The sequence below is a fragment of the Hydra viridissima genome, unplaced genomic scaffold (genome assembly GCF_058129835.1).
Source record: "Hydra viridissima isolate aposymbiotic clone 2 unplaced genomic scaffold, HvirCarnegie_v1 scaffold_49, whole genome shotgun sequence".
NCBI lineage: Eukaryota > Metazoa > Cnidaria > Hydrozoa > Anthoathecata > Hydridae > Hydra > Hydra viridissima.
The window spans coordinates 47,211-68,074 of NW_028324334.1; the positions used below are offsets into that span (position 1 = coordinate 47,211).

General features: G+C 30.5%; 2 protein-coding genes across 21 annotated transcripts in view; both read right to left on the reverse strand.

Annotated features, from left to right (window-relative positions):
* Positions 1–1,689, reverse strand: part of LOC149876057 (uncharacterized) — a 41,994-nt gene extending 40,305 nt beyond the window's left edge. For 4 of the 20 annotated variants that reach the window (XR_016448937.1, XR_016448942.1, XR_016448941.1 and 1 more), the window contains exons 1-2: positions 1,174–1,304; positions 593–667 (exon numbers count right to left, since the gene is read on the reverse strand). Coding sequence is in view for 1 of the 20 variants with exons in the window: in XM_090075811.1 (XP_089931937.1) it covers positions 1,585–1,614 (30 nt within the window). In the remaining 19 variants the exon portion in view is untranslated. Of the gene's footprint in view, positions 1–592; positions 668–1,173; positions 1,510–1,584 lie in introns of those variants that run through there. The other 16 variants (XM_090075813.1, XM_090075806.1, XM_090075809.1 and 13 more) reach the window with 11 other exon arrangements.
* Positions 1,690–9,509: 7,820 nt separating this feature from the next.
* Positions 9,510–10,429, reverse strand: LOC149876058 (uncharacterized). Its single transcript, XM_090075819.1, has 3 exons — positions 10,257–10,429; positions 9,885–10,161; positions 9,510–9,747 (listed from the first exon to the last, which is right to left on the reverse strand). The coding sequence occupies exons 1-3, from the start codon at positions 10,427–10,429 to the stop codon at positions 9,583–9,585; spliced, it is 615 nt and encodes a 204-aa protein (XP_089931945.1). The 3' UTR covers positions 9,510–9,582.
* Positions 10,430–20,864: the final 10,435 nt, after the last annotated feature.

Consider the following 20,864-nt stretch of genomic DNA (forward strand, 5'->3'; position numbering starts at 1 on the left):
GAAAATTTTTCGCAGTTCCTAAATTGGCTCTTTTTATAAGGTTTATTTTTTTTTCTTTTTTTCAGATGAGCATCTAGTTAGCAAAAGTAATTACAACCTCTTTTTCACAATGCCCTTCCATCGTTTTCATATAGGGCATTAAAAGTGACAGCAAATCTTCTATGTTAGCTTCCTCGATATTCATAAGGAAGTTTGCAACTCCTTTTTTAGCATTTTTTAGCTCTCTAAATTTGGATATTTTCAAAAAATGCATGTGGATTGATGAATTTTGAGAGAATATCAACATCAACAAGTAATTAAGATAGTTAATGATGAAAGACTTGAAAAACATTCAGTGATACATAAAAGTATTTGAAAATAATCATGAAAATTTTTTAGTCTTTTTTTTTTTTTTTTTGAGTATGCTCAATCCAAAATTGATTAACAATTAACCAAAATATGTCTAGGAAACAGGTGTCAGACGTTCTTTTCTATTACTGAGTAAAATGGTTTAAATAATTTGATTTAAAAAAATCCTGCAGAACACGCAAGAAATTTGGACTTAACATGATTAAAACAAACATTTAAAAAAAAAAAAAAATCTATTTCTTACCTAATTTTTAGTAAATGATTTATTGATATTTTGTCACATTATTTAGATAGACAGCTGTTTATCTAATAGAGTTCACTATGAAATATTAAAATAATAATTAAAATTAACAATACAATAAAAACAATACACATTTAATTGGTAACATACTGCCAAAATATTTTAATAAATGTAGGATGGTCTAAAAGTATCAAAACTTTGGAATATTTTGTTTTTAACTTTTATTACACTTTTGCTTTTAGTTACCAACAAAAAATTAATTTAACAATCATATGGTTTAGAAATCAAGTAAAAAATGTCTCAACACAACAAAACATTAAAGAAAAAGAATAGTGGAATTCAAAACTCACTCTCTTTTAAAAAAAAGAAAAATTGAAAGCGAAAATCAGGCATATCCTTCAGAAGAGGGGTTTTTAAAAGATAAAAAAAAAAAAGACTAGCTATATATAGCATGAAGCTCGAATAATACAACCCTAGAATGAAACGCTGAACCACTAAACCAGAATACCCAGACAATTCAAAGTTGTCGTCATGATAGTTGATCAAGATGACTTAAATATCACAGAACTATCAAAAGATATTACCTTTTAAACGACTTGAAATCCGAACGATTTAAAATTATGTAAAAAACATCCAAATTAGCATCACAGTTAAAACTTACTCAAAGCGTCGAAAATTTAAAATCAGGACATTGAAAGGTTTTCTTTTTTAATAACTATTTTGGGAATGACATAAACTCGCAAATGATCAAAAAAGAATATAAAATTAGAATGGTATGAAGGACATGCCCTGTGACGTAGGTGATAATATGAGAATACGAAGGAATAAAAAAAACTCCATTTATGCTTAGTTTTAGAATCTTAGCACCATAATTAGTGCTTGTATATGTATAAAAGCCAAGAAAAGATCAAGTAATTCACAAAACATCACTGAAAATAAATAGTCTATTCACAGTAATTGTTAAAAAAAAAAACTGTGTAAAAATCAGCGCTAACTTTGCATATGCAGCTAAAACAGCATACCATAAAAAACAAAAAATTTTTGTGGCATTTTTTTTTTTAACTATAATATTTTTACATTTACGGCATTCTTTGTAGAAAACATGTACAATCATATTATTGTGATTATTTTTTTTTTAAATAGTAAAATAGAGAATAATGTAACCTTTGTTTATCTGCAGCCATAAAACATTGAAATTAATCACATTTATTATACATGGGATAAAAATAAATTGTTATGTCTCTGGGAATAGAATGCAAAGGGTACAAGGCAACTTAGAGCAATTTAGTTTCCTAGCCAAAAGACTTTAATTCGGATTAATCAATATTATATCCACAAAACGTTTTGACAAGAATGATATAAAGTCATTTTAAATGATCTAGTAATATTTTGATTATTTTTGTCGAGACATCAAATCGTTAGAAAACATGCCCCACAGTGTTAGCAGAATTGATCATATCTATATAATGGCAGCAGCTATTAAATGGCTTCATGCATTCATGATTAGATCCATTTTTAGGACATTATTAGGTACATGGCTAAGAAGATGCTACAATGGTTTAACAACTGAAGCCCATAGCGTATTCATTAGGGGTCTTGCTGCAACCGTTGGGACATTTGAAAAGCAAATGAACATAGGGACTAATATTTGAGATCTATGAGGTAAGAATGGGTCCCATGGGGTAATTAAAAAGACTTATAGGGTAATATTGAAGATTTATAGGTAACCATTTCGACGCATGGGGTATTTATGAAACCAATATGACCAATGAATAAAATAGTTTTAGGCCCCGTACAACTCCATAAAGTTTTAATGGAAGTCAACAAATTTTCCATTGAATTACCACAGAATATTTCTGTAAAAGTTTATTTTGAAAGTAGTTTTTTGAAGAATTCATTTTTACGCATTATGATGGAAAAATTCTAGTAGCGTTAACGATGATAACTACTATATTAACTAAAAATAGATGTTGCAAAGTGTAAAAACTGTCTCCTGAAGAATTTTGTGAACTAGAAAGAAAAGTTTCCACAAGTACGAAGAGGATTTATGAATCTATAGACTGTAGATAATTATAGGTTGAAAATAATTCTTGTTGAATCCTTTATTTGCGTCATAGGCAGTTTTAACAAAAAAGAATATGAAGCCATCGTAATTAGGATTAAACTTTTACCAAATTTTTAATTTTTTAATCGTTAAAACAAACCTAAGTTTATCGATTATTACTGGTGAAATCGGGAGAAAAAAATTCAAAAAATCGTAAAAGGTTTTAATCAAATAAAACACCAGAAAGTGATGCATCTCTGAAAAACAAATGCAAAAATTTTTCTTTGTAAAAAATTGAGGAACCTAAATGCTTCAAAGAGATCATCATTCATTTAGAGCACATGTTGGAGAGATGAGCTTCAGTTAGTTGAATAAAAAGTTCAAGATATTTAGTTACTGTGGGTTGCATAAATATAGAATCACGAGTTTTTTTAGTCGAAATTTTTGTTATTTTCAAATTTATCTTTGAAACCAATCAATTAATACGATTAAAAGTGTATTAAATGTTTTAATTAATTGATTCTCTATCGACTGGTATATAAATTGAACTCGTAAGGTTAACCAGTCTTGAGTAATTATTAATTTAATTAGAACGTACCTGTATTTATAATGTATCAAAAATATTGAATCAACTAAAATTTAACGATTTAAGTTGAAACATCTCAGCGAAATGTTTTCCGAGCGATCTAAAATATGGTGGTTGATTTCTTCCGAACTATATAAACGTTCTTGCGAAAATAAAATTAAGTTATCATTTTTATATCTTCAATAATTCGCTTTGGTAAATATTTGGTAAAATAAAAAGACAAAAAAAACGGGTAGATAAGCTGTTTCAGACAACGTTCGAAAGAAAATTGTTGGTCTGCTAAAAGGTAAAACAAAAAGCCAACGAGAAATGGTTCGAATGTGCAATGTTTCACTTAAATGTGTGCAAACAATGTTTAAAAACCACGAGCTACATAATGATGTCAAAGTTGTCTCTATCGAAAGGTTAGGCAAGACCCTAAATTTCTTACCGCGAACTTGCTGAAGGGTTCACGAATACGCCTGGTAACGTCAGTGTTAGTAAATGGACTGTACGAAGATGCCTAAGTAAGAAAGGCTTAAATTGTTATATCACTGCTCGAAAACCACTTTTGCGTGTCTAAGATCGCCTAAAAACATGAAAGTGGTGTAGAGAATGACTTCACTGGTCTGTAAAAGACTGGGCCAAAGTCATTTTCAGCGACGAATCCAATTTTAAGGTGATAAATGGCAAGGTTAACCATCAAGAGGCTGGCTGGTGAAAAGTTCAAAGAGCGTTTTTGTGTACCAAAGATACAAGGCGGAGGAGGATCAATCGGAAAATAGGGATGCTTCTCCCATAAAGAAACAGGGTCAAACAACATTTATAACGGCAGAATTAACCAGTAAAGCTACAAACAGACCCTGGAAAGGAAACTTTTGCCAACAGCCAGAGCTTTTTACGGAAGACGATAACAATGGCTTTTTCAGCACAATGGTGCAACGGCTCACACTGCAATCTTGGTTAAAGAGTGGCTTGATCCGAAAAAAATTAAGGTCATATCTAGGCCAGCTCGTTCTCCAGATCGAGAACATTTGGGTTTGTATAGACAAGAGATTGGTCAAAGAGAGCATAGCGAGTGTTGCGCCGTTACTGCAGGCCTTAGAAAAGCTTTGGAAAGATTTTCCAAGAGAATTATGCATCTGACTAGTTGAATCTATGCCTAGACGTGTTCGTTCATGTGTGAAAGTTTGTGATGCGCATACAAAATACTAAAATGCACTCTGACTCTATATTTTTGCTCTGTTTTTTGTATGTTTTTTTTAACAGTTGTATATATTTCTCATAAAAAATTACCTTTAATATTTTTTTTTTTAAAAAGATTTTTTTCTTATTTTGTTTATAATACCAGTTGACAAAATTTAAAACAATTTAAATAGTTAACTTTTTTGTTACTTTATATAAAAAAAAAAAAATTTTAAAAATCATATTAAAAATCAACTGACTTTATATATATGCAACTCACTGTATTTTTCTGCTTCGTAGATCAACAAGGGTTTGTCTTCTAAAAGACTGACATAGAAAGTATTTTAAAAGATTTCACACACTTCATTGTGAAAGTATAATTCTGGACGTACTTTTTGCTCCATTTTTTGTTCTGCGGAAAGGTGAAAAAAACCTTTCCGTTCTGTTTCTTAATCTTTTCTTGAATGACGTCCTTTTTGACTGGAAATTGATAACATTTGTAGCAGCCTTTGTCATCATCTTTATCGCTTGCTTCTTGTGTTGATCTTTAACACAACTAACTTTTAAGAATTATATTAACAAAGCATTTAGAAGCATCACAACGAAGTGTATGAACATGTTTTTCATGTTAAAAATATAACAAACATGAATTAAAATAAGATAAGTGTATTTGAGAAAAGCCAAAAAAAGCACGGCTCGTTTACTTTGACACGGTATCAGAGTAATCCCTGATACGTGTTTTTTTAAAAATGCAAAACTAGTAAACAAAAATAGGTACATTTGTAAAGTTTCATGGTTGTAAGTATTGCTGGATTGAGTAACTTTCAATATAATATTTAACTACTAGCTCAAATAACTTGAGAATGAGGTGAACAGATGATAATACTTTAAGAATGTCTATTTTATATAACTTTTATATGTGACCACCATTAGAAGGAACATAGTTATTTTTGTACTAACAAAGTACAGTAGAGCTTTCAAATTAACATGAAGATCATTTTTAAGAACAATAAAAAATAAAATTTTTTCTGTGAACTTTTATTGAAAAACGTTTAAAAGCACTTTTTAATCTAATATTTTTCCGTGACGAACCACCGGTTTTTAAAGGCATTTCTTCCTCACAGTATTAAGCTTTTCCAGCTAAATCTGCAGTTACTCCGTTGATAGCTGGATCCACTTTTATAAACCTAAGTTAGGAAAAATCTTAGTTACCAATTCAAGTCAAAAGTATCAGTGTTATCAAGAGCCCGCAAATTTGTTGTCACAAGTATTTCAGGCAATTAAAACTAATTCATTTTTTCAGTGCAGATTGCACTATTCCTAAGTACAGATTTATAAAATTGTAACACATGCGCGCGCTAATGAACTCATTACAGTAAAACAATTAGATTAAGTGGTAGATATGCTAACTTCTATTCATTTTATGTGGATCCTACGACCAATCTTAATACTAGCTATTTCATGTTGTATTATTTTTCAAGTACAAAATTTCATGCTCGTATAAAAGTGCTCAATGTTTTGTATAAATAAAGCAATATACAGTAAGCCGCAAAGTTAACGCATTTATACATTAGCTGCAAAGTTAACGCATTTATACATTTCCATTTATTTTAATTGTCGTCATTATCATATTCTCATATATTTTGAAAAACATATTAAGTATAGAACAAATAAACGCGATTATTTTGATAATAATAATAAAATTGACTTTTAAAATGGTGAAGAAAAAACAAAAACCAAAACAAAAAAAAGTAAAGTGAATATTATTGTTATGCACACTAATACACCTTAAACTGAAACACTTTTGATTTATCAATAACTAGTGTTATCACCTCTTGATGTTATTACAGCCTGACAGCGTTGTGGCATACATTCAATTAGAGATCTAATTGTTTCTTGAGGAATATCTTCCCACACGCGGACAAGCTGTTAGATGGTAGATGTTAGATTCTAACACGGCTTCACATAATCTCCCAAAGATTCTTTATTGGATTCATATCTGGACTGTAAGCTGGCCACTTTAAAAAGTGAATACTAACATTGTTTAAATATTCAGTAATAATATATGCTGTATGTGGTCAAGAATTATCCTGCATAACAAAAAATCCATCTACAATGTACGGTGCAAAAGGTAACACAAAAGGTTCTAAAATGTCTGCTATGTATCGTTGAGAAATCAGACGCCTATCATCAACAATAAAAGAGCTATTAAAGATATTTCGCCTCCATATTTCTTGGATGTTACAAGCGGTTTCTTGAACGTTACAAGTGAAACATCTTTCACTTGGCTTTCTGTATACTATTAAGTGGCGATCAGAACTTACAAGGTAAAATCTTGACTCATCTGTAAATAAGACCTGTCCCCAATCACGTATTTACCTATTCACATGCCTCCTTGAAAAAGCCAGCCTTTTTGTTTGGTGGTCTACAGAGAACCTTGGACCAGTTGCTGCTGCCCGAGGTTGTAAATTTAAAGCACAAAGTTTTCTTTTTATGGTATCTTGACTTGAAGACTTGTGGCACCTTGACAAACAGCAGTTCCATGAACCTCAGCAAGTTGGATTAGAAGACTTCGTGCAGTATTGAATAGTTCTGTCAGTGTTCGAAGCATTAAAAATTGGTCCTCCACGGCATTAGTAGCTCTTGCTCTGCCTTGGCCAAGTTGTCTAGCGTGATCATTTGTCTCTACAAACCTTTAAAGAACCTTACCGACAGTTGAATGATACTCTAAGTCTTCCAGCAAGTTCGCGATTTGTTAATCCTTCATTGAACAAAATAGCAATTGCAACACATTCGTCACGACTTAAATTTCGTCCAGAACGTTGAACTGTGAACAGATATGTTGCTCAAACAACAGTTATTTTTTCTACAGTTAAATCAATTTAAAAGCAATACATACTTTTCTTTACAAGTGACGTTTAATTACAGCAAAACACGCTGCTTTTGAAAAGCTTCTTTTGCTTTTGAAATTAAATTTGAGAAACGTAATAGGACCTACAAAAGACGTTGCGATAAACATTATTATCATCTTTGTAATTGATAAGTCCGGAAAATAAATAATAGTATTCAAAATAAGTTGAAGTTTATAAGTGGTGCGTTAATTTTGCAGTTAAGTGTATATACATACATACATATATATATATATATATATATATATATATATATATATATATATATATATATATATATATATATATATATATATATATATTTATATATATATATATATACATAATAAAAAAAACATCACAAAAAACATTAAAAGAAATCGAAAAAATGGTTTAATATTCGTTTAAAATGAATTATTCTTATTAATCGTTTCAAATTAGTCTTTACTGTCAAATGACGCAACCATATATTTATTCATATGCCTACACTTACTCACCAGCCCTTGTTTTTTGTTTCATAAATTTGCGCTCCTTTAGGTGACGATTTTTGTTTTTTCATTTAAGCATAGGGCGCATTTTCTTGTGGTTGGTTGATAAGGTTGACATTTTCTGATTATATTCCACTTAACTTATGGTTTTTCGTTTTTTTCTTTTAAGCGCCACTTTTCCTTAGATCGTTCAGAGACATTTTGTATCTTCCAGTATTAAACGACTTAATGTGGTTTAGGTATCGTAAAAGGTGGTTCAATTATACCAATATATGCTTTATCTAAATAGTTTGGAAGGTCGACAACCTCTAATATATATATATATATATATATATATATATATATATATATATATATATATATATATATATATATATATATATATATATATATATATATATATATATATATAAAATGAGTCCTAAAAAGTTTGAGCGCTATCGGATCGCATTTAATTCTTTCTCAAGCCAATAATTTAGCGAAAAAACGACCGAATGGTGATCAATTTATATAGCTATTTATATATATAGGACTATATTTTTGTTTAAAAATATATGGTTTTTTCCTACTTCTCAAAAATCTGTTTGGTGGTATTGAAAATCATGAAATCGGTATTTTTTAAAAATACTTTCTATTACGCCTAATGTTATAATTTTATTTAAATTTGGATTTTTCTAATAATTTCAGATTAGTACATAGGATGAATATTAAAAATGAGTGAAGCACAACTTATGTCAACTAAAAAGGAACTTTTTATTATAAAAGAGGCGAAACCAGCTATATCAGGTGAAAACATTTTTATTAATTTAGACATTCTTTAATAAATATTTTGGCGACTAATGATTCATTAATGAATCATTAGTCGCCAAAATATTTATTAAAGAATGTCTAAATTTTTCTTCAACACTAAATAAAACCAACAATGCCGATCTGCACCATTATGAAATATTAGAGCTTGTCCCCTTAAAAAAAATTTTTCAATATCTTCAGAAAGTTGTAGCGAATGTATTTTCTCTAAAATCAACAGACCGTTGGATTAAAGCTGGATTTCATATGTTAATTGATTTAAGAGAAACTTTCTGTAAGAATCAGGCTCAATAGTGACCCTCTTCAAAATCACTCATTTTTTTTATGTTGTTAATCTTCAGGCTAGAAGCTCAATTCCAAAATTGTTACAGAAAATATTCATTGCTTCTCTAGATATTGGTTGTCAAAGTTTGTCTAAATTTTTAGAAATATTGACTAAATGGTGCCGTAAGCATTTTTAAACTTAAAAAAAGTACAAACTAAATACTTTAAATTAGGAATTGTACTTGATTATTGTTTATTAGCTAGTTTAGACTTAAAAATTGTAAATTAGATAAAACAAAGACTTTGGCCTGTCTAAATATCATGCATCAAAAGTACGCCAAAATTTATTTTTAGTCTTTTTAAATCTTCGTTTTCATCTAAAGCCGCGAGAATCCCATAATTTTATTTTTTAATTATAAATCTTCAGCTAGTTAATTACCTTAAAATATAAAAAAAGCTATGGGCGAGTAAAGGTTTAATCGCAAAATCCAACTCAAGAATGAAAGTTTAGTTATTTGGCGCATTTTTCGTTACCACATAATGGCCAAAGCCCTGGGTTTACAAGAAATAGTATTAGAGAAACGTGAACATTGTTCTTTTAATGATCAGATAGAAAAATAATAGTTGTGGGGTATGCGCATATTTGATAGTTATTCAAAAAAACATACATGTTGTTTTACAGTTAATTTCTTAACTTATTTTTTAAGCTCATTTGTTCATTAGTTTGTTAGCTTCTTCAAAATCATTTTTTGCTAAGAAGTAATCGCCAGCTTGATTAATTGGAGTCGGGGGACTTTTTTACATAAGATGTTGTCATAAGAATATACAATGCTATCTTTCTGGTTAGGCCATCGATAACAACTTTTCCCAAAAGATGCACTTTTCATGCAGACAACTACAGTACCGTCTTCAGTTATCTGAAAATATTAAAACATATTTTAAAAAATCTATTAATAACATAATGAAACATAATACTTCTATAATAAATTATGATTTAAATTTTAATATTGTTATCAATGCTATTAGCTTTTAACTTTTTAGTTTTTTCGTTTACCTCTGCAATAACTCCTGGATACCATTGATTTTTGTAAAAAATTGCCACCCAATCATCTTTCTTCAGTTCAGTTGCAAGATTATGTATTTCTTCTTGATATTTCTTGGCTTCTTCATCTTCAAATTCATTGTTATCATTTTCTTCAGTAGTCGGTGCAGTCAATTTTCCATTTCTTAATAGATTACTCCATCTAGAAAACAAAGATCTTATTTGTTGGCTTGAAACGAACTCATCCGCGGTAAGATAATTTCTTATCAGTGTATTAACTTCTTCTTTCCTATATTTTCTCCATTTATGAAGTTTTCATAAAGTAGTTTTTTCTGCTTTATGGAAAAACGAAACGTGTTTCTTGTTGGTAATGCCCAACCTAACTTTTTGAAATTTTGAGAGTATATATTGTTTGTTGGGGTAGGTGTGATCTTAACCGATGCGGTTATACAATTTGAATGAACTTGCAAAGTTGCTTTCATCTTTTCAGTGTAAATCTTTTTTACTTTATCTAAAGAAGAAAATTCTTCAGATCTTTTGTGCTGCCCTATTAACATATGTCCCTCTAACTCGGTAATTTTTTCAAAATATTACATACAATCTGTCTCCTGGCAGAAATGTAGTGTATTTAAACCATAATTTCTTTTCTTATTTTTTTCCCTGAAGTTTTTCGCTGAGAGTTTCCTTCAGTACTTGTTAATGGAACAATCAGTTCAATTGATGGTTCAACTGAAAGGTTGTTGTATAGCTCTTTAACTCCTTCTCCAATTTCATAGTATCGCCACAAAGTCATATGGTCTTCTTGGAACTCATAGGAGTGGTAGTTACTTATATTTGGAATTTTAGGACCAGCTAAAGTAACATTCTCAATTTTTGCAACGCTTACCATAGCGTTTTTGATGCCATATCCTTATTTCACTGCTTTTGCAACATCTGCTGTTACTATGTCATTGCCAGCATATAAATAACTTCTCAATATTGTTTTAGCGGATGCATTTTCCCTATCGCATTGGTCTTTTCCACAGCAAGGCTCATTAAAGTCGTACCGTAGAAGTTTAAAATTCTTATTTTTGCAGAGCTTGTACATGGATTCGACTGAATAGTTAGCATGATAACAGTTAGCATTATCTGACTTCGAAAAATAGGCGAAACTGATTTAGAACTGATCAGCAATAGAGATAACAGAGGAAACACCTTAATCGCATCAATACACAATTGTTAGGTAAACGTGTTTTTTGAGAATGTTTTTTTTTTTTTTTTGTAAAAAAAAACGTCTAAGTACATAATGATATCTTTCTTTCCAAAGTAGACCTTCTGGTCCTCTCGAAATTTCATGGGCAACATTTTTTGTGAATAGTCTTTCAACCAAAATGATGATTTGTCATCTAGTTGTTTATATGCATCATTCTTTGCTTTTTTTTGCTGTGCATCTCTTAGTAAGTGCTTCATATCCTCTGTGATACTGTTTATTAAAACGTTAATGTCATATAAATCATCATCACCAACATTATTTTCATTTCCTGTTTGGTTGACTTCATCTAAAACTTCAAATATAGCATACAGAATCATTCAAAATGCTACATGACTGCAGTTTAATGTTTTCAGGACCAGAAATGTTAAGTATATGTTTTTTTTTTAGATACTATTGCAATAACCCATAGGTATTTTTTATAAATAAGATAGGTTAAAGGTCAGTACTCATTTTTGAAAATCAAATTTTACTGTAAACCCAGTGCTTTAGCCATTATGAGGTCACAAAAAAAGTGCTAAATGACTAAACTTTCATTTTTCGAGTTGGATTTTGCGACTAAGTCTTTACTTGCTCATATGTTTTTTTATATTTTAAAGAACTTAACTAGTTGAAGATTTATAATTAAAAAAAATAATTATGGAATAATCACTAGTTTGGATGAAAATGAAGATTGAAAATGACAAAAAAAATCATTTTTCGCGTATTTTGAAGCATGATATTTAGACAAGGAAAAACATTTTATTCACCTGTTTTGTTAATTTTTGGTCTAAAATAACCAATAAACAATAATCAATTTAAATTAATACTTGATAGCATATATTTTGTTCTATTTTTAAGTTTAAAAATGGACTTGACTACATTTGGTCAATAATTCTATAAATTTACTCAAACTTTGAAATCCATTATCTAGAGAACCAATGAATATTTTCAAAAAAAATTTTGGAACTGAGCTTCCAGTATGAGTAGCAACAACATATTAAAAAATTAGCAATTTTGAAGAGAGTCACTCTAAAAAAGTTGTATTTTTGTCTGATTCTTACAGAAAGTCTCTCTTAAGTTAAGTTGAAAAAGTTTTTAATTTGCATAAGTCGTATTCCAACTTTAAAAAAAAAATGCAAAAGGGGTAACAAGTTGTGATTAGGCTCAAGAAAACAAGTTTCAGATTGAAATAAAAAAACTTTTTTGTATTGGTAATTCTAATCACAAAAACACAATCAGTAAAGATAAAATATGATCGCTAAAAGACATGATTGAAGATCTAAAATTTCTTGAAAATCATAAAGGTGAAGGAAAGTTTGTTATTGGTTCAGAGAAAATTAAGTATAGAAATAAGGTATTCAATCCTTTTAATTCACTACTTTAGCTCTGATTGAACCTCTGTTAACTTATTGTCTTATTCTAAAATTAAAAACTAGAACTACATTTTTTCTGTAAATTAATCAAAAGAAAGCATCAGGAAGAAATATAGTTCACAGCGTAAAAGTTTGAGAGATAATATATCTAACGTTGAATTTATGGACACAATTCTGTACGATGATTCTTGAGGAGTCTTGAGGGAAAGGTAATCTTATTTTTTTTTTTAATTTGTTTTTCTTTTTTTCAAAAATTGCATTAGCTTTGATTTGTTAAAACCCCATCAGTTTATTACCTTTGATAGTATTAATACTCTTGCTTGAATAGATAATTATGCTTTTTGGTAGGTTGGGTTTTTAAAAATGATTATGTAATTGGGTCCGGTAAAGTGCATATAGTGACAGTGAGCAATAGAAACAAATGTATTAAAAAAAGTTATCATAAGCAAAATATTGGTTCTTCTATCAACAGAATAACTACAGATTTAGCTTGAAATACTTGTAACTGTGAGCAAGGAGTGACGTAACCTGGTGGTTCGTCATGGAAAAGTTGTTACATTAAAAAGCATTATTCAAACTTTTGAAAAAAAAAAGTTTTTATATTAAAATAAAAAAAATTTTTATCATTCTTAAAAATGACTTTTATGTTAGGGTAGGGTGGGATTAGTTGAGCATAGAGGCAAGTTGGGCAACTAAAATATCTCAAAAATACGCATCAAATGACAAAATATTTATGGTTGTTGGACCGTGGTCGAGTGATATGCACGGGCACTTTTTCGATTATAGACCAAAAAAGTAAAAAAAAATCTTTTTTGAAATTTTTCTCTTAGATTCTTAAAAAAATATTTATTCGGCCTCACTTAAAAGCTAATATTTTATCCATTTATGTAACTTACGACTATACTTTTTTCCCGAAGTATTATAGTTCTTTTTTTTTAAAAATATGTAAATGTGATTAAAAAATATAAAAATTTTTGCTTCATATAAAAATATTTTTTCTTAAATTTTACTTAATAAATTATGTCAAAAAGTTCAGAAATAAAAACTTTAACTTACTAACTTTATTTTTAACTAAACTTAAACAGTTGTTCAACCAAACCCCCCGCTGGGGTAGGTTAAGCAAACTTTAAGAAATATTTTCTGAAACAAATCTAAAAACGCTTAAGCAATTTTTCGCAGAGAAAATTTTCATTCTAACAGTGGAAAAATTATGTAAATCTGACGCACCGTTAAAGAAATCTAATAGATTTAGTAAAAATTGCTCTTTTGATGGTGGTCACAAAGAGAAGTGATTTAAAATAGATGTTCCTAAAGTATTATCATCAATTCACCTGATTCAGAAGTTATTTGAGCTAGTAGTATGTAAGTAACACCGAGAAACTATATAATGTGCACAGATTTTTTCTGACTTAAAATAATTAGCTTTGATCAATATCAAAATTTTTAGGCATTGCTGAAAATTTTCATTGCGTTTAACAAAATAAGATATCAAACATTTTGATTTTGCAACTTGATAAAATGATGGTAAAAATCAAAATGAAAGTTTTAACTTTTATTTTCCCGATTTTACCAGTAATGACCGATAAGCTGTGATTTGTTTTTATCCTTAAGTTAAAAGCTTGGTAAAACCTTAATGACTATGGCTTTATGTTCTTTTTTTGGTAAAATGTTGTTTAAAGATATTATGCAAACAGAGGGTTCAGCACGACTTATTTTCAACTTTTAATAAAAGCTTCTCTTTAAGTTTACAAAGGTCTTCAAGAGAAAAATTTATCTTTCTATAATTTCTTATTTTATTAAATATTATTTTTAACGCTATAGAATCGCTCTGGTTTGTCAAATCGTAGAAGTTTTGTATCCTAATGCTTAAAATTGAATTCTTTATAAATCTTTATATAATATCAAGCCATTAGGAAATATTTCATGGAAATCTAACCCGTAGAATTTCATTTAAACTCCATGGAATTGCATAGACCTCATGGTTTCTTATTTGTTGGTGATCTTGCACATCATGGGTTATATAGTTCCCCAAAAACGTTTATAATTACCCATACGTCTTCATTGCTTTTTCAAAAGTCACAATTCTTACCTGAAGGGTACCATTAAATAGTCCATGAGTTTCAGTTATTTTCCCAATGTCCGAATGGTTGCACAACTTTTCCTAATAATTACGAGGTTCAATTATTAAAACCATTGTAGCATATTCTTATTCAGATAGTTTACCCATATTAAAGGACAAATAATGAACTAACTACTGGTCGAAGCAAGCATGCATAAAGCTATTTAGCAACTGTAGCCTCGAAATATTGATATTGATCACATATATTATAAATGCATTTGCTGAAAAATCTAAAAGCATCCGATATGCATTTCCACACCTACTTACAAAACATTATTAGAAAAATTGGCGAAAGCATATGGCACCAAAAACTTATCTTAAAGCTGCATAGAGTTAAATTAATTTTAGTATGTTCCCTTGACCACATTTTTAGATTTATCAGCTGCACACGATTATCACGGATCACGATAATGCTAACCTAGCTGACCCAAAAATGCCACTTATATAAGGTAATAGCGTACTCATCAAGATACCCTGTGAAGTAAATTTTGAAATCATTTTATTTTGCCCGCGAAAGATAATTTTATTTTAATGTACAAATTGAGTGAAATATTGACTTCATGGTGCGCCAATAAAAACACCTGTAGAATGAGAACCATTCTGTATAGTTTGATAAAATTTGGTGCAAGCGTTGCCTATAGCTACACCATTTGGATAAAATTTCAGTCGGATTGGTTAACGAGTTACGGATTTATGGCAGCTTTAGTTTAAATTTTGTTAGTTTTCTGTTACTTATACCTCAAACACTTACCAATTACTTTATTATTTGGTCACTATTTTCAAAATTATGGTAACATGAGTGTTCTCCTATGTAATAACAATAATTTTAATTATAATTGTTTAATTGCTTCATGTACCGTTTTCATTTTATAGACCAAAGTATTGGTTTGCTATTTAAAGCGTGATTTGACCTGGCTAATATAGAGCGTGAAAATCTCAGGACTTCCTTTAGTATTAACTACTGCCGAAATGCATAAAAATGCCAAATAACGATTGAGAAGCATTTTCAAAGATACCAGCATAGAAAATAAAAAAATGCTTATTTCTGTTAAAGTAGAAAAACTGTGAGAAAACCAAATATTTATTATATTGGCTAAGATAATTAACTTAAAAAATTTAGATAACTAAGACCACTAAAAAGTTCGGAGGGCCAGTCTGAGGAAAATCAATCATTACAGATTTGCGCTGTTTTGAAAAAAAATTTGTAAAACTTTTATAAAAAGTATTGCAAAGCACTAAAAGAGAAAATCTCTATCAAAAGTTTTCTAAATGTGTAATAATTTTGAAGAGAGAAATGTTGTGAAGGGCATAACTGTCATTTAAAGAGCAGTAAAAATCGTTTGTAGGACTGTCTCATCAAATAAGATCTCTTCTAAATTGTCATTGTGACTAGTATCATTGATTTAAATAGTTATAAGTTAAAACTGTAAAATGGTTATAATAGTTATAAGTTAAAACTGTTAAAAACTGTAATTGTTAAAAAGTGTCATTGATAATTGTTGAAAATAGCACTACAGGGTGACCACAAAGTATCCGCACAGATAAAGAGCTTAATAAAAAGCATGTAGAAAGTATTTGGAACACAAATTTTATTTTAAAACATTTATTGAACTATAACAATTATGATTCAAAGATTGAATTCGAATTTTCCTCCATCAGCAAAATAACAGGCCTGTAGGCGTCTCGGGAATGCTTCGACGGTGGCGAGCAATTAGGCAGGGTCCAGAGAATCCCAAGCTTTCAGTAGTGATTTTTTTAAACTTTCAATATTTTTATGCGGCTTTTGGCATGCCTTTCCTTCTAGGACGCTCCAGACTGAGAAATCCATCGGGTTAAGATCGGGGCTCGATGGTGGCCATTGAGAAAAGTTGATAAAATCAGGAAAAGTTGCCGCACAAAAATCCTGAACTGTCTTCTTTTTATGGGCTGGAGCTCCATCTTGCATGAACGTCCAAATACGATTTCCAAGTTCTTTTTGAGCCCAAGGAACAATTTCTTTCTTGAGCATATCCAAATAATTGTCACCGTTGACCTTTATACCTTGTGGAACAAATATGAGCGGTGTCTTAACATGAGCCGTTATCCCGGCGAATACCATAACTGAAGCAGGATGAGAACTGCGTGAAACCGAGACATTTGGTTGAGATTTTGCCAAAACTCGATCGTTCTGCTTATTAAGAATGCTTTCCACTGTAAAAATCTTTTCGTCAGTGAACAAGATGTTGCGATAATCAATTCCGTTGAAACGGTGCAGAAGTCCAAGAGAACGGTCTTTACGTTTGACTTTAGCTGCTTGAGAAAGAAGTTGCGACTTGTTCTTCTTGTATGGTTTGAGCTTAAGCTTCTTTTTGATTATCTTTGCCATTGAAATTCGTTTTATCCCCATTTTCTTTGCGAGACCTCGAGCAGATTGATTGGGGTTCAAACGCAGGCGATCGCGTACCTTTTTCACATTGCTCGCAGTGATCACTGTTCGAGGTCTTCCGGATTTTGGATGATTAGAACTTGTTCCCAACTCGTCAAAGCGTTTAATTGTGTCGTAAATTGTCCGTCTTGGCGCATGTAAACGGTTCTGAATGTAGCTCGCTGAGTAGCCTTTTTTGTGAAACTCGATGATAGATTGACGATAAGGAGAAACGCGCACCATTCTAAAAAAACCAATTGAACATAGTTTACAAAGTATATAAAGTAAAGTAAATAAAGTTTATGACATAATATTAACCAAAAACAACAAATAAATAAGAAAATACATAAGTGCTTTTATGCTTATATTTTCACAAGATGAAACCGTCTCGTGTGCGGATACTTTGTGGTCACCCTGTAATTTAGATGATTATGTCTGTTATTAATTGTAAGTATGTTAAGTAGATTGTTATCCAATATAAATTTATGTTAAATTTTGTAAAAGGAAGAGTTGAATTTAGTAAAGTTAGATTTATTGAATTAACACAAAGCCTAATCAAGAAAAGATTCATGATAAAAAGTAAAAATTTGTGTAGTTGCTCTGTCTGAAAAAATGTTTAAGACAGCTTACTATTTTCCAACCAGATCGAATATGCCAACTGTACAAGACCAAGATCAATATCAGTGATTCTCGGGTACTACAAAAGCTCTTTAAATCGTAAAGAATTGCTTTGCGCAGGAAACGAGAGGGGAAAGAAGTTGCACTCCCTCTTAGTTTGATTTCAAGTCAATACCAATGAGACTTGAAGCAAGAGGCTGGATATGTTTTTGCCAAATCTCCATATTGGTCGCTCAAAGCAACAAAAAATATCCTCTTGAAGAGCAAACCACCGTTGAGAAAGAACCAAGTGTGCGCTGCAGCAATTGCCTCAGTCCTTTGGGAAAAGGTTTGCCACACCAATGGTCTAAAATAAAGTACAGGGAAAACCTTCAAACTTTAGCAGCAAAAGATGATATGGAAGCTAAACAAATTGCATCTCGAGTAATTTCCAATGCATCTCGAGTAATTTCCAAAGACTTATCACTGGAAAGAACTATTCGACTTGCTAACACACCGGTGGGCCACCACATACAATAACACCCGGTAAATACTTATACTTAAATAATTTTTACATGTATATATTGAAAGAAAGTCTTGACTATTAAGAAATGAGACTAGATAGATTTCAGAAAATATATTTTTAACAAGTTTCTAATCTCTTTAAAAACAAATAATTTAAATGGTCTACCAAACTTTCTAAACAAAGTTTATTATAAACATAAAGTATGCATGTTTTGCAGCATGTTTTGCATTTTTCTACAGTGACTGTAAAATCACAGACGGAAAAGGAGATTCTGGTACAGTTCGGCTTGTTGCTCACTGCAATTATTCATCAAGTCATGTGAACCATAAGATTCAATCTCGCAAAATTTCTGGAGGCTATTTCGTTAAGCTCGGAATTGATGGTGGCAAAGGTTTTCTCAAGTTTTTACTAAGGATTGTTGATACTGCGTTAAAGGATGAAACGACCTCACCGCCACAAAAACAGCCTCTTACTCAAAGGACTGGCAGAGATATTGGAGCCAATAGACAAATTTTTGTTTCGGTATCAGAAGATTTGCAAGAAACTCACACCATTATTGAACCAATCTTGTCACTAATTAATGCAAATGGACTTAGACTAATTTTGGCTTGTGATATGAAAGTTGCAAATTTAATTTGTGGTCTTCAAACCCATTCAAGTATGCACCCTTGCACATTGTGTGACGTTAATCAAAGTGTCTTGCCGAATCTGGAAACTTGCGAACACTGGGCTACCCTCCTAATTCAACTTAGCCCATATCACGGGGGTCAGTTCGACCAAAACAAATGCAGAAAGCTTCTTAAAAATGTTGATGTGCTACAGCAACTTTTTGATACAAACTTGGTTCCCAATATTTTTCACATTATAGAAGCATTTAAAAGTTTCAATTTAGTTGTCAAAGCTTGCTTTGAATTCATCCAACAACCGAACTTCGCTGAAAGAATTGAAAATTTCAAAAGATGTTACTTAACAATAATTGGTGCTAGCATGGCACCTAAAGTTTACACCGTGTTCACCACATCAAGGATTTCATCAGTCACAAAGGATTCCCCATAGGGCCCTATAATGAACAAACTGTTAAAACTGCTCATCAAGGTTTTTATCAACATTAAAGGTATAAGCGAAACAATAATCATCCAGAGTGCAAAGAAAGAATTTTGTGCTCCATAACTGATCTAAACAGTCAGCATCTTTAAAGAACTGCTAGCATAGTTTGAGCTTTTAAAGATTAGGAGCAGAAAATCATAGCTTACAGCTTATAAAGAACATTTCAACCAACTTAATTCTTATATGCTGTTAATTTAAAAATTATGAATTTTAATATTGAATTTAAAATAGTACTGTAAAGTATTTGTACTAAAAGAGTATATTGAACTATTTATTAAAAATTTTTTTGTGGAGAAAATCAAAAAATATCTCTTATATTAACATCAGATACTAATTAATGGTACTTTAATAGTTAATTTTCACTGTATAAGCCAGGTCAAATCACGCTTTAAATAGCAAACCAATACTTTGGTCTATAAAATGAAAACGGTACATGAAGCAATTAAACAATTATAATTAAAATTATTGTTATTACATAGTAGAACACTCATGTTACCATAATTTTGAAAATAGTGACCAAATAATAAAGTAATTGGTAAGTGTTTGAGGTATAAGTAACAGAAAACTAACAAAATTTAAACTAAAGCTGCCATAAATCCGTAACTCGTTAACCAATCCGACTGAAATTTTATCCAAATGGTGTAGCTATAGGCAACGCTTGCACCAAATTTTATCAAACTATACAGAATGGTTCTCATTCTACAGGTGTTTTTATTGGCGCACCATGAAGTCAATATTTCACTCAATTTGTACATTAAAATAAAATTATCTTTCGCGGGCAAAATAAAATGATTTCAAAATTTGAATCACCGAGTGTCTTGATGTGTTCACTATTACCCTATATAAATGGCATTTTTGGGTCAGCTGGGTTGGCATTATCGTGATCCGCGTCAACCGTGTGCATTTAATTAACGGACATTACAAACAATTAAAATTTAACGGAAAAAATGTATATCACACAATTCAACTTAAAACCTGAATTAATAGGAAAGCATAGAAACAAATGTAATTATATCCTATTTTCTTAGACAAAAGCATAATTACGAATTTTTAATACTGTATATATTTTCATTTAATTATGTCGTAATTGTAAGAATATTATAATGAAAGCAAAATACCTCGACCTTCGCAAAAAATTACGTTTAATTGAGTTTTAATAATGATATATATTTATCGCATGTTTTTAGCTGCATATTGTCATATGCAAAATTTGTTGCTTGGAGTAGTAAAAATTGCTTGTTTAAGAAACCTCACTGATTTTAGGTCAGCTGCACTGTACTCCCTATAGAGCTTTACCATGAAAAATACTTCCATGAAAATGTTTGGATGATGTTTATGAGATTAAGAAGTTGTTGCAGCTCTCTGAAACAGCAAAAAAGAAGTCAAACTGGTGGCTTCATTTACACTGACTTTAGATGCAGTTAAAAGTTTTCGCAATAAATTGAATTTCAAAAAAACTTGCATGAGTCTACCTGTGTTCACCACACTAAGATCACACTGCATTTTAACAAGTATTTCATTTTATCTGGTTAAAAAATCACGTGTGAGCCTCTTCATTCAACAAGCACATAAAGTTCTTTCTTTGAGCTTTGTAAGAATCATTAGAACAACCAAAACTTTGTAAATAAGTTGTTG